Source organism: Opisthorchis viverrini, assembly GCF_000715545.1.
Source record: "Opisthorchis viverrini unplaced genomic scaffold opera_v5_110, whole genome shotgun sequence".
NCBI classification, from domain to species: Eukaryota; Metazoa; Platyhelminthes; class Trematoda; order Opisthorchiida; family Opisthorchiidae; genus Opisthorchis; species Opisthorchis viverrini.
In genome coordinates, this window is record NW_008751760.1 from 43,847 (window position 1) to 60,477 (window position 16,631).

Genomic DNA, 16,631 nt, shown 5'->3' on the forward strand with positions numbered 1-16,631 from the left:
GGGTGTGCTCCAGAAGTTTGTAAACATAATCCGATCTCTATATTCACATACTTCTGGGCGTGTAGGTGTGTATGGTGAGCTCTCCAAAAGCCTGTGATGTCCGACACGAATACCCATTCTCTCCGTTCCTGTCCAACTTCGTCGACGTTCAAATGATGAGGCCAAAGCTGGAAGGTCTTCAAAACCCAGAAATTCAAATAGTTGCTTGTTAACCTTCTCAATACGGAGTCCTCGTTTTTATCTTTGAGGGCGATGCACAAGTCCTGTTGATAGAGTGACGACCGACATACCCTCTTTTGGCGTGCGTCAAAATGCAAAGTCATGCCTCAGGATTTGCAGTCTCTCGGTATTCTCCTTACAATCTTAGGAGAATCACTGAAGATGTGGAGAATTTTTCATCATCATTTTTTCATCATCTGTTGCAGTGTCTCGGCAGTGTGCTGTAGATGGTGAAACATGGTCTACTGGGCCGGGTTTTGTTCTTAGTACCTTCTTCGGAATGTCGCACACTACGAGGTGGACCACGCGTGATTTGACAGAAGGGTGTGGGGAAGCTCACGAAGAGTTTGGATGTTTTTGGTGCGATCTGGCTTCCAGCATGCAATATGCGCACTTTTAGATGTTAAAAGGGTTGATGAATCAAACAACAGTCTGGGCTGTGTTGTCGTTTGGCCGCGAGACGTCCACTTCGGACAGACCTCCGAAATCCTCAGGTCATTATTCGCCGATGTTTCGGAATTATTGTTGGGATCGGCTGGAACCGGCTGATTTTTAATGAGCTGATCATAAGACGGTTTTTCGGTAAAGCAAATGGCACTTCGCTCAAAGAATGCTTTCAGCACTCCATGCGAAGTTGGTTACCGAATTTGCTGAGTTACTGCCTACCGAGAAGAGTGTTTTCTGTGTTTAGTTCGCTGTAGAGGAAACCTAGAGATGCACATAACATAACGTTGCAGGTGACGAAGAATGGTACAAGAAGTTTAGGTGCTTCTGATGTTCGCCTTCCAGGATGCGGCCCACGTGATTTCCCTTGTGTTTGGCTATAGACGCTGGACGAAATATCCGCTAACCGATGTCATTTGGTTTCATAATTGCGACTTCTATCCATATTGTCTGATTGTTGTGGATGTAGACACGTCGGTTGTTTGCGATATCTCTCTCTGATTCCCATTTTTCTTTCCATCATGGGGCTATGTTTAAACAAATTAACATGGTTGTACGGCAGTGAAGCACCATTATTCTCTTCCGGTGTCGCTGCCAGCGATGGTGATGGCTCATAGACAGCCTTTGCTTCGGTACTGTAGCAGATATATCACTTTGAACTCAGTGTGTCTGGAGAGCTTGTTAAAGAGCTTTGTTGATAGGTACTTTGATTACTGGGCTGGCTAGTCAACTGGTGACAGCGGTAGTGAATACTGACACGACTGAGTCCATCCGTTTAGAAAGGTGGGCTGATAAAAAACGGTCTATACGTGTCCTTTCTTCCCACATTCAGCGTAGATTGCTTTCCAGTGAGACGTCTCGCATGTGGATGCTCCTGATTCCCACAAACGTATCGTTTTTTGTCACATTCGAAGCGATTTCCGGTTGATTTGATTTTACTGACCTACAATGAATCATGGTCAAGAGGCCTTAGAGTACCTCTGAGCTATTTCTTATTATCAACTAAGTTTTGGAGCGTCCTTTAAGTCAAGCGTGCGCTCAAAGACCCGTCGTCTTCTTGCTGTGATTAAAGGCCAATGATGAAAGCATCACAAACAGATTGATTACGGTACTTGTTCGCTGTTACTGCCTGCACATCATTTGCCCGAAAACTCAGTTTTGCTGAAGTTCATGCATAGTCCATTGGAGTTCCTGTTCACGAGTGGCCAACAAATCGTGGAAATTAATGACCTTTAGCAACGGCGTTGTCATAAGTTTGGTATTAATTGGCGAACCGTATTTCAAAAAATCGTTCAGCTGTACACCCTTCCGGTGTCTAGCCGCCATGTCACCCGGTGGAAGCACGAGGGCTGAGATACTGCCAGGTTACCCAATCCTAGACAGGGGAAGTTGAGAGATAGGGGTTAGGTTCTTTCGATAAAGGTTAGGTTCTTTCGATAGACCCGCGCCTTGACCGCCTAAGCCATCTCGCCCGAACTGTATGTAAGAGAAATCGGACCAAATAACCCCGTTTTTCATGCGAGCGAACCTTGCTTGACCTTAGAAAAGCATCGTAACTGCGAAAATAGTAGGTCCAATATTGAACAGCATCCGAGGCGGGAATCAGGCTTTAGTCGTCTTGGGAATAGAATGCCTGTACTGACATACGGCAATAAGGAAGTGGTTACATTACATTAACTGGTTGAAGAGGAGTAGAAAATGTAGGTTAATTATGTCAGGACAGATCCCACGCCTGGAACAAATGACTTTCGCTAACAGGAAACGACAGGTAGTCAGCATTTGCTCAGATAGCAGTTAGCCCATGATGCACAGTGAAGAACAACAGTGATTCCCAGAGTAATACAATACTCCTGTACGGTGTTTGAATTTTTTCCCTGGAGATTTCTGAAACAGGCTCCCCCTTCGACATACTTTACGTTCGTTTGTGGTGAAAAATGACACCAAGTTTGAACATCGCTCTCAGTTGACTGCAAGACATTTGACTATCAAAAAAGTAACGTCAACCTTTATCAGAACTCAAGACAACTCAGGTATTGTGGCGCTAAACTGTAGACCGGAAATCAACCCTGACTCTTCCTTTGCTCTCGCTTAAGCTTAGGCAACCTTGCCATTGCGCCTCCTTCGAGTTGCTTGAGGGAAGTGCACCGAATGTGCGCTGGACCCGAGCGAATAAATGCTTGTTGGAACCCAGCTTTGACTGCAGGTTGGTCGCGTTCATGCCACTGCTAACTTACCGTTTCTGCTTGCTTTTCAGACATTGTTTGGGTTTGTCAGCAGCCTAGATGAAGCTCACAGACGCAACTATCAGAACTTTCAAACCGGTGAAATATTTCAAGGAGAATTCTGACCGTATCAACTCATTGAGCTATTCGAGTAATGGCGAGACACTAATTTCCAGCAGTGATGATGACCAGATGGTGATATATGATTGTACAAGTGGGACGTAGGACAATTCTATTTTATCTCAACGTTGGCCCCCTTCTGTCTTTTTTCTAGACCAAAACGGACGTTGAACAGTAAGAAGTACGGTGTGAACCTTATCCAGTTTACACACAGTCCGACTACTGCAGTACATGCGTCGACGAAGATCGATGGTATGAATTCTATTCAGACTACCCACTCATTTCATGCTTGTCACATTCAGATACCATCCGATATCTTTCTCTACATGACAACAAATATATTCGTTACTTCCAAAGCCATACCAAAAAGTGAGCAGCCTTTCGTTATTTATCGATTTAACCACTCTAGAGTCGTGTCACTTTGTATGTCTCCTATTGACGATACGTTCCTATCTGGCGCAATGGATTGTACAATCCGTCTTTGGGATTTACGGTCGCCTAATTGTCACGTGAGTTACTTTTCGCAGTTTGCGCTTGGTTTCCATCAATAACGATAATAATAATGATAATACTCGTTCAGCTTTCGGCGCCTTGTTGCCATACTCCCCGAAGTAATCACGTGGGCTGAGATACTGCCAGGTTACGCAAACCTGAACAGGAACAGTCGAGATGCAGTGGTTGGTTTCGAACCACGGGTCTTCCGGTCAGTAAATCCGCGCCTATTAACCACTGAACCATCGCGAGTTCAAAAAACTTCATTCCCTTTTTTTTCATTTATAAAAGGTACTATGAAATCAGTCATTAGCTCTGGTTATGCATTAAGGTACCGTATACGCTTTGAACTTTTACGAGGCCCTCATACTCTGGTTTCCTTCGGATGGCGTTCGGAGTTTTTGTTCGCTTCCCTACCCAGCTGTATGTTCAACAGAACTGGAAAATTTTCTAGTTGTTCCGAGCTATTATTCCGTCAAACACAATCGCGTTCTTACTCATCTGTTCTCTGATGCAGTTATCACAGGGAGACACCAGTTAGTCTGCAAATCCTCAAGCTGTTCGAATAATTAATCTGGTAAATGCGAGTAGTGGAGTGCTAGCTAGCTCACAAAGTCTATGCGGTCAGTCTTCTTCCACAACCCGGGAACCATTGGCTTCAGTAAGGTGTTCGCTCTCAGTAGAAAGTAAAATAATTGACCTACTTTGATAGCCCAGGTTGTACGGCTGGTCTTTAGTTTGTTTACTGACGCCCAATCTTCTCGAAAAATCACAGCATTGGCCTGCCAAAATAGTAACCCAAAACGGATAAATCGTTGTAATTTCCGCATAGAGGTACTCAGGTTGCAGAAGTTTGTTTCAGTTCTACTGTACTACAACCTTCCCAGGGCAGGACGAGACGGCTCAAGTGGTTAGAGCGCGAATTCACTGACCGCAAGGTCTGTGGTTCAAACGCGACCTATGCCTCCCGACTTTCCCTGTCTAGGCCTGGGCGACCTGGTAGTATCCCAGCCCTCGTGCTTCCTCCGGGTGGCATGGGAGCTAGGCACCGGAAGGGTGTTACAGCTGAACGACTATTATCATTATAATTATTCCAGACTTATTTCAGTTAAAAAATGCCATTTCAGAGGCTTGTGCAGATCACGCCAGTGTCAGCAAAACAAAAAGCTGTTTATGTTTATACAGATCAAGCAATGGTTTCAGCAAAATTCAGAACTGTGTTGTTTGCTGTACTGAATACAATATCAAGTGCAGTCGCTGGATCGATGCGATGCTTGCTTTCAATCGGATCTCGGGCAAATGACGGGGCTGGCAACGCAGGCTGTCAAACAGCTCAGCTTCAATGTGTCAGCGCATCCAATTGGTCCAACTATCTTCGTACTCTTAAATACGACCAACCAGGCACACCGGCAAAACACCGCGTTCACCACAGCAACTGGCAACAGGTTGTGGAATTCGCTGAGATCACTGCCATCTCTGGTACTGCATGGTAACTTACACAGCAAGCCTTTGGTGTGGTGAATTTTTCATTTTTAAATTTATTGACTGTAAATTTATTCAAGATGTTCCCGCTCATTGTTTAGCTTAGGAAGAACGAGTTCATTGCTTACTTTTCTGCGGTTTAACGCAAAGCAACAACGACGGTAGTATTTTCCACCGCGGCGACCTTCATAAGCTGAAAAGCCTAACTTATGGCAGGCGCTTCATCAGTTTGTTGGTTAAACTGGTCGGGTTCAATGGTCCTACCTGGAGTTTCTTGGAATCCATTTTTTTGTATTTCTCCTTCTATTCCACAGGGCGTCATGCATGTTTCTGGCCGACCGTGTGCTGCATTCGACCCCGAAGGGCTCATTTTTGCCGCTGGAATCAATTCGGAATCGGTCAAGTTGTATGACTTACGCTCGTTTGACAAAGGTCCATTCGCCACATTCAAATTGGGTCCCGAAACAGGCGGGTGTGTTTGGACTGGTTTGCAGTTTTCAGCCGACGGAAAGACGCTTCTTATCGCCACAAATAGCAATCACATTCGTCTGGTTGATGCTTTTAAAGGAACGCACCTGCATACGCTAACGGTCAGTGTTCTCATATAACATTATACTAAGTCACGACTATGTCTGTCCGAATTAACGTGCCGATAATGGCACACCTGTTTCACTGCCATGTTCTAATATATCAGCTTGGTCCACAGATTTGTGTGGTATGAGGCCGTCCAGCTGCCAGTTTGTATCTCTCTCTCAATCGCTCCAGATATAGAACAGAAATTTCATTCGTTTGATAATTATACACTGCGCTCTCTCGGTCATCACTAATCATGTTTCCCGCGGTCATTGTCCTCTTTGATCAAACCCAAGGCTCCATATAGTTGCTTGCAGCAATCAAGCCATGATGTGTGTGCTTGAATAAGCTAACGAGGTGGGGATATCGTAGACACTAACAGCGGTCGTTGGAGCCAGCGCATGTAGATGTTTCCAGTGAGGTGGTTGAAAAACCTTGTCTTTATGGTGGCATCAACCTGGTAGTTGTGGCATCGAGAGTCCTCTCTGGTCTTATCGTTCGACAGTTGACTGAACACAGGGAAACGCAACTCCGTGGAAGAAAACGAGCTAGGTTTCGTCCTGTAAGAAGACGTGTCTTCACCCTCCGACGGACTCTGGAACAGAGACATTGCTTCCAGCAACCAAAAGTGGTTGTGTTCCTTGATTTGAAAGCTTCTACTGACTCTGTGGACCGTCGGGCATTGTGGCAGTGGCTGTGTGAGTCAAAGGTGTCCCCCATAAATTCTCAACCTTCCTTAAGGGGCTGTACGCGATCGGGAAGCTTTCGTCTGAGTCCACCACGAAGTGGTGTCACACAAAACTGTCCCCTTTCACCTTTCCCTTTCAACTTTGTCATTGATGCAATTGCGGAAGACCCACTCCCAGACTCTACGGCCTGTGGGGTCGAAGTTCTGCCGGGGCGTCCGCTCACAAATATCGAGTACGCAGACGACGTAGCGCTTCTTAGATATGGTGTCGTGGTAATGCAAACAATATTAGATAATCTAACTAGTTCTGCATCACAGTTTGGCATGCGCTTCACACCCGCAAAGCGTAAAGACTGGGTAGACTCGGAACCTAACCTCATGCTTGCGGAGGAGCCGATTGAGATAGTGGACAAATTTGTTTACCTGGGTAGCTGTTTCAGTCCCGGTGGTCTCGCAAAAGATGATATTTCCATCCGGATCGGGGAGGCCAGAACAGCTTTTGTGAACCTGCGTCACTTGTGGCGTAGACATGACATCAGTGTGTCAGGGTTCCAGTTTACAGTGCTGCGGTGCGCTCCATATTACTATGCGGATCAGAAACCTAGCCGCTGCGCGCCGAAGACGTCAAAAGACTTTCAGTGTTTGACCATCGATGCCTCCGGATCATTGCCCGAGACTGGTGAGAACGCTGGATAAGTAATGCTGAAGTAAGTCGAGTAGTATTCGGAAGAAATAACTCACCCACGATAGATGAACTGATCCCAATGCATACATTGTGCTGGCTTGGCCATATGCTCCGTATGCCAATTGAACGAATTCCTCGGAAAATTCTTTTTGTACAAACACGCGAAGGATGAAAACAAACCAGGGAAAGCCAATGACTTAGCAGCGAAGTCTGAAATCCATTACTAGCAAACTCGGCTGCGCTGGTCATTGCCTTACCCCTGGATGGGAACCCCGATACTGTTAGAGACGTTGCCAGACATGACCCAGTCGCGCCTCCAATGTCGCTCGTGCATCCAAGCTGTTGCTTTGGATGCGTAGCCCTCTTCCGAATCTCTCACTTAAAACTTCACTGACTGACTTGTATTTACGCACCAATTTATCAGCTCCCGCCTCCAATGCACAGCTATCCATTCCATCTCCCCAGATCATCGGTGGACGAAACGGACATCTACAATCGCCATATAATGAGTGCGCGGTTCTCATGACTGGTGATGATGGGTGTTTGTATGACGTAATGGATGGCAAATTAGCTTCTAGTCAAGTTGACACTCAAGACCCCTACTGGCCTTTGGAGTGGTGGTTATACGATGTAATCCTTTGGAAAGGTAACACCCTTATACAGGGATTTTTTAGCGTCCACTGGGGGGTGTAGAACCAAATCCTGGGCGAAAAGATTATGGCCTTCCCGGAAGCTCGATGCTGTAGACGCTACTTTTGCTACATCGTTTTCAGTTGGTTTCTCCATGGAAGTGGTTTATACCAAAGGAACTTTTCAGCGATGAACCGAGTGATTGATTTGCTTTTCTTTCCGTCATTTGCCAGACGGATTAGATTGTAGGCATGTCGGCATTTTCGACGAATCATCATTATGCGCCGACTTCTCAGATTCTCACCTCGGATCCATGTGTCTCATGACACCTGTTTGGGTGTTTCTAGGTAGATCTCGCCAACGAGTGCTCAGTGGCCTTCAGAGAGTCGAGGAGGATGTACTGGTGTTTATTTTCAGCTACTGTGCTCATTTCAACTCAGCTTCTGTCTAAGGTGCCGTTTCGGCTTGTCTAGAACGGCGACCAACACAGGCAAGTCAGTGTAAACAAGTTAAATGTATCCCACGACATGGTACCTTACTCTGCATTTGTCACTTCACTTCGGCTCCCATTGTATTTTAGTGGTAGGAGGTAGCCCGTTTGTCTATTGCCGTTCTCAAAAGTTCCAACTTTCTGAGCAGTGGTCAATTCTAGGCCTGGTCATTTATATGTACGGCTGTTCACCTTTACCGATATTTCATGTTTTACCTCACAGTTGGTTTCCAACGCGGATCACCAAGCCCTAGATGCGAGTTTCACACCTGACAGTCAGTTTGTGCTTGTTGGCTCTCCCGACGGTCTAGTCCATATTTGGTCCGTGGAGACTGGAGTACGCATCGCTACGTTGCCTGGCTACGAAGCCGCCACGCAACTGCCAAACCCTGCTATACATACGTTGGCATTCAACCCCCGGTATGCGATGCTTGCCACCGGTTCCAACCAAACAGCTTTTTGGCTGCCAAACATTGAGGAATAGACGTCCGAGGCGATGGATGTTTATCTTAACTATTCCTGTGTATATATACAGTCCATTTTGCTCCTACGTTCGGACATTTGTACATTTTTTCTCCATTTCGTTGATCTTTTATTAACCGAATTTCCTGCACGACAACGCGGATATCTTGCCCCGGTGGTAGGCTCCCTCTTTTGGGTTTTTTATACAACAAGGCACCCTTTTCTAACTAGAGCATCAAGCACACAACATGGCTCTTGCCAAGTCGGTCCATTCGCTCTGAATTCATTCTATTTGAAGTTTATTCTGATTGTCCAATTAAGAAATCTGCCTGTAGATTGTGAAGCTCGGCTCTGTGAATCCGAATGTACCTGGCTGCTTGGCGAAGTGCATTTATGTAGGATAACACAACAGTGGATTTAACTTGTTGCTCCTTTAATCCGTGTACCAAATGCTGGCAGGAAGCGTTTGCGGTAAATGGCTGCTTAGGGCCGAAAATGACACTGATTGACCTTGTGCCGGCGTTCCTTTTGCTGCGCAAATTCAACAACCGGTGCGAGCGAACTGTGGCATAATGTTGAACAGTAAGTAGTAATTCGGACTAAATATTAGATTCAGGCGAGCATCCAAGAAGTGAACACCGTTCAGCACGAGTGATCGATCCACAGGTCTAACTTGCATCAGAATTCTGATTGGGTTTCTGTGAATTCGGTGTACCGTTTACACGGGTTCACACCATCGTTAAACGAAATGTGAATGCTCTCTATACGCCTGTCTAATTCGTTACGCCCATCGTCCCACTGTTGGTGTTTTTGGCTGCCCTGAGGACAGCTTCGTGGATCACGATTAGTCGAGAAAAATGCCAACACATGTTTTCAGTAGATCTCTCCTTGAGTAACGTCGTAGCAAAACTGTGCCATGCACGTGGGCGGTCGCTGTTGCGTGCGGTGGGACCAGCTATAGTGCTGGTGGGATGGAAACTGCGGCTGACGCCCCCAGCAAAAGCTGCACTTTAGCGTGTTTTTCTACTTCTAGTTGGGTCGACATGACTAGTGATAAGATAGTGTAGGGTCGAAGGCGAATCTACGCAGCTGACGATACACAACGAACTGAATCCGTACTGTCATGGATGACTGCGCAGTTTTGTTCGATCTTCATATGTGGAATACTTGGTTCCATCATCTGTGGAGCGACCCCGCCGTGAGTGAACCGAAAATTTGCGCAAGCAAACCCGTTACTAATAAGTAGTTAGCATGTGCGATTGCTTGAGGTTTCAACGTCACGCGCGTGTGAGACTCTCTGTATGTAGTTAGGCTTGCATTATTATGCTGAAAGTAACAGATATTTTGGAGAAGACCCCAAAAGCACAGCGAGACTACCAGGATTAGATAGTTGCGAGTTGAATTCGTGTACATATTGCTCACTTAGAGAGTTTCACAGTCTAGGTGCGGTAGTATCCGTTAGTCCCATCGCACCCGTGCAGAATGTTTTTCCAAGTGAATCAGTCACGAGGATGAGTGATCAGAGTACTTTCCAGTGGTGCTTTGCGACCAACGAGCAAACTTATCCTGCAATTGCTGTACAGCTCGCTCGGATTCAGTTGAACGAACTTGCTAGTCAAGGTGTGGTGAAACATCGTGCAGTCATTTGTGCTTAGTCGTCTTAGTCAGTGGTTCGCGATGAAGTTTAGCATGAACAGTAGCGTAGTTTCGGACAGTTCTATAGTGGGTTTTCCTTGCACTCTGAACACACGAATGACACTTCCACCGTCAGGCGCCACTCTAGGTAGATCCCATGGCAACTGGGTAATATTGTTTCTTTCCGGTATCGGTTGCCATGGAATAATTGTCCTCGTGTCACCAGCTACACTACAGCTCTTCTGAAATCGAAGAATATCACTAAGTGTGGAGCTAAGATGGTTTCGATTCGTTGTGGGGCACCCCGTTTTGATGAAATACAACAGTCGCCGTATGTGAGGAAACGAATCTTTACGTCAGTCCAAATTGCTCCACACAGTAGACTGCATACTGTCGACTCATACGTTAATCCTGAACTACACTAAACGTGCTTTGAACCAGGGGCGGCAGCAAAGCATTCCAGTTGGCCGGAATTGTCCAACCGACAGTCTGTTGATCACCTGGGTAGTAGTATCTACTGAATAAGTTCGAAAGAGTCTACTGGGTAATTCGATCGATAAACGGAACCCGGTGTTTTGCTGTCAGCGAACTAAGTGTATTTCTCAGTTGAGTAGTGGCCGCTCTGTTGGGGTAGGAAGAGCTACTTCGCCAAAGACATTAGAAACAACTCTCGATAATCAGGATCGCTTATTCATATTTGTCGTTTCGGGTCTTTACTTTGAGGCACAGTTTTTAATCGACTGCGTCGTGATAAATCAGTCACCAGCGGCAGACTACCATAATATCCGGGGTTATAACAACGACCGTCGTTACAGTTATTGACAGCAGCATCATTGAAGGGCACTTGTGCTCTGCTATTCCAACAGTCAGTCAGCTAATCTGGATAGGAACTAGCAGGAAGAACGCCTCATATTTTATGAGAGCTCCGGAACAGTAAAGTTGAACTTGCCACAGCTTTTCGGGGGGAGGATTAAATTGAATCTACACAGTAATCATGGGAACAGGTGATGATTTCGTAACCTTGCAAGATGTATTCTGGTCGTATTACTACGGTTACCCAGTAACCTGACGACTCGAAGGTTTGTTGGATAGCCAAAAGGTACCATTGAATTTTTAGCTCAATACATGCCAGAGTTGAACAACTGCGGGTGAGATGGTGTCACTATCGCAACTGAACAGTCCGAAAAAACGGAAGTGTACTACGTCTTATTGGTGTCAGTATGCTGTTCCGCTGGTTGTGAACGCTTGATTGATGGCGACAAGACGTGCATTCACGTTCAGTTGCGACCTCGAATGGTATGGGCTGGTGTATGGAGGTCCAGAGCTCTGTCAGTGGTGCTCGTACATCACTCCAAAAGGCGAGTAGAAGTAACCAGTGGCCCTAGGGAACTGAACCCTCCATAATGAAGGGCCTTCTATCCCGAATGAGTGGTAACCACCAGATAGGCGTGGTATGGCAATGGGGCGACGCACAACAGAATTTTTGGAGCGTTTTGCCGCAAAAAATGGCTGAAGCTGACACTATTTAGAGGTCGATTTCTATCAAATTAGCAGTATAGTGTCTACCTGACTAATACTGTGAAGGGCCATCCTTGTGTGAATTGATACGCATGGATCACCACAGTGTGCCTTATCTTCAATACGATGGATTCTGATTGCTTTCTCTACAAATATTTTGAGGTGACACGCCGAGCTGTCGCAAGTAATCAGCTACCAGGCCGCAACCGCTCTGTGGTGTATCCATTAATAGACGGACGAGAAAGGCTCCTCCCGGGTTCTCATCACGCGGAAGTCTAAAAATTGATTTCTTATTACAGCCTGTTGACTGGGTAATCGGTCATACAGTGTTTAAATATGTTCGATACTAGGCAGTCGAATAAACTAACCACCACAAGAATACCTAACGATTCACATGTGCGGCGACTAAGCAACTGACTGTAGCAAATTTAAGTCTGAACAACAATCCTCGCGTGCATGGATTTTGGCTTTAGGGATTACCAACCGGATCGATGTTTAGTTGCCTAAGTTCTCTTTCCTCATCTTCAATACAGCATTCTTTCTCCATTGTTTCCTCATCAGCTGGGCTCACGTATTTCGAAATCGTTCAGCTGTAGCACCCTTTCGGTGCCTAGCTGCCATGCCATACGAAGGGAGCAGCACGAGGGCTGGGGTACTGTCAGGTTGCCCAAGCCAAGACAGGGGAAGTCGAGAGGCAGAGGTCGGATTCGAACCACGGACCTTCCGGTCAGTAAAGTCGCTCTCTAGCCACTTGGTCCATCTCGCCCACGTATTTGCCACTGGTAAATTATTGTCGACGATGATTCTGATTCTGCTAGCAGGAAAGACGTCCACTTAAACCGGCTTGTACTATATAAACGTTTCACAATAACTGAGTGAGGCCTGTGGTGGATATAGTGTGGTGTGTTCCACCGCCCGTGATTCAAAAGTACAGGCCGTTTAGCATGCCAACGTCAGACATTGTCTCCGACGTATCGGTCAAACAAAACGAATGAGTAAGTGTACATTCAAATGTACAGCTCATTTCGATGCGCATAAAATCGATGAACGTTTCGTAAATTTTTTGGGCGAATGCTGCGGGGAATATCCATACATAAACTGAGCTTCAAACCGCTACCAAGTGATACAAGAACTGTGACAGTGGGTACTTTTATTAATTTGCATTTTCGAAGTTTTGACAATTTAGGGATCAAAGTTCCCCTGAAAACGTTCGCTCGTCCATTTGAGTAAGAACCGTCATGGAGTTCTTGGATCGACTCTTCGATTGTTTTTGTCGCGCGGTTTACGTGCACTCCACATCTGTGGGAGAACAAATTCCTGTATTTCATCCTGCTCCTGTATTACATAGGATCTCAAATCGATCTCCCTGAGCAATTTCCGATGGACTTCCCTGGTCACAGCCATAAATCTTCTTATCTGTTCATCTGTCAAGGGAAGGATGTGTAAAACCTTAAATCCTGTCACATTACTTTTTCCTGTTTAGTCATTTATTTCATTACAGGGTCGAAATAGCTACAGTGTTCCTAGCATCCTAATCCACTCTCTCTTCTTCACTTTCGTAAACAAACAGTGGCAACATTGTGATCGTGACCAATTTCTACGACGGTGATCTTTTAGTCAGCAAATCCTCAGTACGTATTTTCTATGTTTAGCTGAGCGCCTGTTTGTCCCCGATGCGTCGCCATACGGGTGCATTTATCTGCCCACTGCATTATCTCACCGTCCCACACAACATTCCACCCACACACAGCCCGGAACCATTCCCTGTGATGAGTAGAGTATTTTTCATGTTTTACTGCAGTCAGTAGGATGAATTGTTCCCTCGTTGTTTTTGTCTTATTTGACTTTGTTTTACACCAGTTCATCATTCTCTGTGGCACATATCAATCTATTTACAGTTTTTACTTAGAGTTTTATTCATGAGAGGTTGTTTTTTCTCGTTGTTGCACAGAATGTGGAGGGAAGTTTTCGTTTCAAGCGCATTATTGACGGGAACTGACTAATGAGAGGTGTGATGCAGCGACCTCTGCACCCAGTACAAGTGTGTTTTGTGTTGACAGATTCAATCTACTTGGACACGTTATACAAAGAGAGATCTCTGCAGATGTTTTAGTGAGGAGGGCCTACTACAGCCCGGATCCAGAGGGGTCCATACGGAAGAATGTAGTTGTACGACGTGTTTATTTTGGCTCAGCAAGTTGGAGTCATCCAATCCGAACTGATTTGATAAAAAAAAATAAAGCACCTGTGGATTGAGTTGAAAAATTCCTATGTTAAGGTTATTACAGTTAGGACTTTTTTAATATTGCCTAACCAGAGAGTATCATTTCAAAAAGGAATCAGTTTTTTGCCACAACGGTAATGCCCCAGCTCAGTTCTCAGTATGGACCTTCCAAACTAGCGTTTAGGTCAAAATAACCACCAAAGGTGCAAGTGTATTAAACACCCAAAGCCAATTCAGAAACACGTGTGCGGTGTGTCGTATTTAGAGTACATGAGGCGGTAACATTCTGGAAATTCCGACGCCTGGATGCTCCGTTGAAAACAAGCTTTCGGTGGCTACTTAATCATGATTAGCTGTTGGGTCCGCACTTTCGACCAATCAGAGCTCAGGTTGGTACTGGACCGTGCAGCTACCCGATCCTCAGGTCAATTGCTTGCGAGTTAGGCTTCTTGGCTATAGCGCCACCAACTGCGAGCGGTTTTGGGTGCGTAATTCCGCCTGATATATCGTGACTCGGGTTTTATAGGACATGTTGTGCATACGTGCTTTAGCTGCTCAGGTGGAATGTCGGTAGGGGTTATCCAAACCGTTGATGTGGATGCCCGTCATTTCGTTGAGTCAATGCATTTCGGAGTAAGACATTCACGGCAGGAAAATCATTCATCCAATGAGACTGAAATCACCGAGTGCCTGTACGTACGCGGGTGTATCGAAGTATGGTAACTATGTTGTTTGCTGGACTACCGCAAAGCTGAACCGAACCGTACTGAGCGTATCTTTTGACCCAAGCGGTCCTGCTGTCTCTATAAGCAGCACATACGGTTGTTTCGTAAAATGCCCGCCCTGTGACAAGGCACAGGAAGAAAACCGTGCCGAAAAGGGCATAGATAAGTAGCCTTTTTACCCAATTTCCACGAAACATGGGTTCTCAGCACTTCACAATCCTGTATACCCAAAGACGGCGTGATAATTAGGAAAGAACTAGATCATCCCACATAAGGGGATAGCGGTCTGCCATCTAGTTCACATGTATCTTAGTGAAAGTGTACACTACAGGCTTTGTGTTTGTTCACTGAATGCGTTGTGTGGGTAAAATTTAAGTATTCAGACTGAATAAGGCAAATATGAACGGAGGCGCTTGACCGTTCATCTGTTACTCGTCCTCTGCGATGCCACTATTGTCTTTTATTCTCCGTTGCTCAATACAATGACTTCATAGTGCGCTTCCTCTCATATCACTTGGCTTCAGACTCACCTGCTCCAAGTGCGTGCCCACCAAGACGGTGTGATATTTTGGTCCGTCTTGAGGGTGCGCTTTTTATATTCAAAGCTCGCAACACCACATTTGCTAAGATTGAATAAGTGAGCTGTGACCCACAATAAACACAAAATGCCGCTTTTACTCAGTATTTTCTAGTCTCTGGATGGGTCGCTTGTGCCAAGAAAATCTATGTTTGATCACCGTCTTGACACAACCGACACGGACTAAAATAACCAAAAAAGGGAGCCCACAGCAGGCATTATACGCCTGATTCCTTAAGAGCTCCCCATCTCTGAGGGGGTCTTTTCCTAGGTAAACACGACTTCGTTTCCACATGAAAGATCCACCCCTCGAGGCAAGGACAACAACTACGTGATCCATAAGAATACAACTGTAGGAAGTTTCAAAGGCCGGACATCAGTTCTGAACGATGTGAGTCAATTTTGGAGGCCAGCATGCCGATGGCTTCTAAACTACCCACAACCCGGGTAGACTAGCTGAACGTATTCCAGTTTAGAATCTGGTACAGCTGCCATCACATTGCAGCTGGAGTTCTTCCTTCACAATGCGATTACTGATTCAGAAACCGACGGTCACTTTGTTGTCCGTTATTGGGAAACGTTTATATAGTACAAGCCGGTTTAAGTGGACGTCTTTCCTGCTAGCAGAATCAGAATCATCGTCGACAATAATTTACCAGTGGCAAATACGTGGGCGAGATGGACCAAGTGGCTAGAGAGCGACTTTACTGACCGGAAGGTCCGTGGTTCGAATCCGACCTCTGCCTCTCGACTTCCCCTGTCTTGGCTTGGGCAACCTGACAGTACCCCAGCCCTCGTGCTGCTCCCTTCGTATGGCATGGCAGCTAGGCACCGAAAGGGTGCTACAGCTGAACGCTTTCTATTTCTCTGCATATTCAACCAGGGCGAGATGGCTGCGTGGTTAGAGAGCGACTTTACTGACCGGAAGGTCCGTGATTCGAAACGGACCTCTGCCTCTCGACATTCCCTGTCCAGGCTTGGCTGACCGAAAGGTCCGTGATTCGAACCCGATCTCTGCCTCTCGACTTAACCTGTCTAGGCTTAGGCAATCTGACAGTATTCCAGCCCTCGTGCTGCTCCCTTCGCGTGGCATAGTAGTTAGGCATCGAAAGGGTGCTGCAGCTGAACTATTTCGATTTTGAAATACGTGAGCCCAGCTGACGAGGAAACAGTGTAGAAAGAATGCTCTATTAAAGATGAGGAGAAAGAAATTAGGCAGTTAGACATCGATCTAGTTGGTAATCCCTAAAGCCAAAATCCATGCAGGCGAGGGCTGTTGTTCAGAGCTAAATTTGCGACAGGATGAGTAACGAATCTAGTCACTGCACATGTGAATTATCAATTATTCTTGTGCTGCTTGGCGCATTCGACCGCCTAGTATCGAACACATTTAAACACTGTATGACCGATTGCCCAGTCAACAAGCAGCTATAAGAAATCAATTT

The 16,631-nt window shown here is 45.9% G+C and overlaps 4 protein-coding genes across 4 annotated transcripts in view; 3 read left to right on the forward strand and 1 right to left on the reverse strand.

Annotated features, from left to right (window-relative positions):
* Positions 1–212, forward strand: part of T265_05485 (hypothetical protein) — a gene marked incomplete at both ends in the record, with an annotated part of 7,654 nt that extends 7,442 nt beyond the window's left edge. Inside the window, one exon of the mRNA XM_009170507.1 lies at positions 66–212. Coding sequence (XP_009168771.1) covers positions 66–212 — 147 coding nt within the window. The remainder of the gene's footprint in view (positions 1–65) is intronic.
* Positions 1–2,921, reverse strand: part of T265_05486 (hypothetical protein) — a gene marked incomplete at both ends in the record, with an annotated part of 17,899 nt that extends 14,978 nt beyond the window's left edge. The window contains one exon of the mRNA XM_009170508.1: positions 2,898–2,921. Within this exon, the coding sequence (XP_009168772.1) occupies positions 2,898–2,921 (24 nt within the window). The remainder of the gene's footprint in view (positions 1–2,897) is intronic.
* A 2-nt stretch (positions 2,922–2,923) lies between these two features.
* T265_05487 (hypothetical protein) lies at positions 2,924–8,919 on the forward strand (the record flags this gene model as incomplete). The annotated part of the gene is made up of 5 exons (XM_009170509.1): positions 2,924–3,106; positions 3,160–3,232; positions 3,308–3,514; positions 5,294–5,569; positions 8,269–8,919. 5 exons carry the CDS (start codon positions 2,946–2,948, stop codon positions 8,527–8,529), a joined length of 978 nt encoding a protein of 325 aa, XP_009168773.1.
* Positions 8,920–9,634: 715 nt separating this feature from the next.
* On the forward strand, positions 9,635–13,269 carry T265_05488 (hypothetical protein; the record flags this gene model as incomplete). The annotated part of the gene is made up of 3 exons (XM_009170510.1): positions 9,635–9,705; positions 12,222–12,429; positions 13,162–13,269. 3 exons carry the CDS (start codon positions 9,635–9,637, stop codon positions 13,267–13,269), a joined length of 387 nt encoding a protein of 128 aa, XP_009168774.1.
* Positions 13,270–16,631: the final 3,362 nt, after the last annotated feature.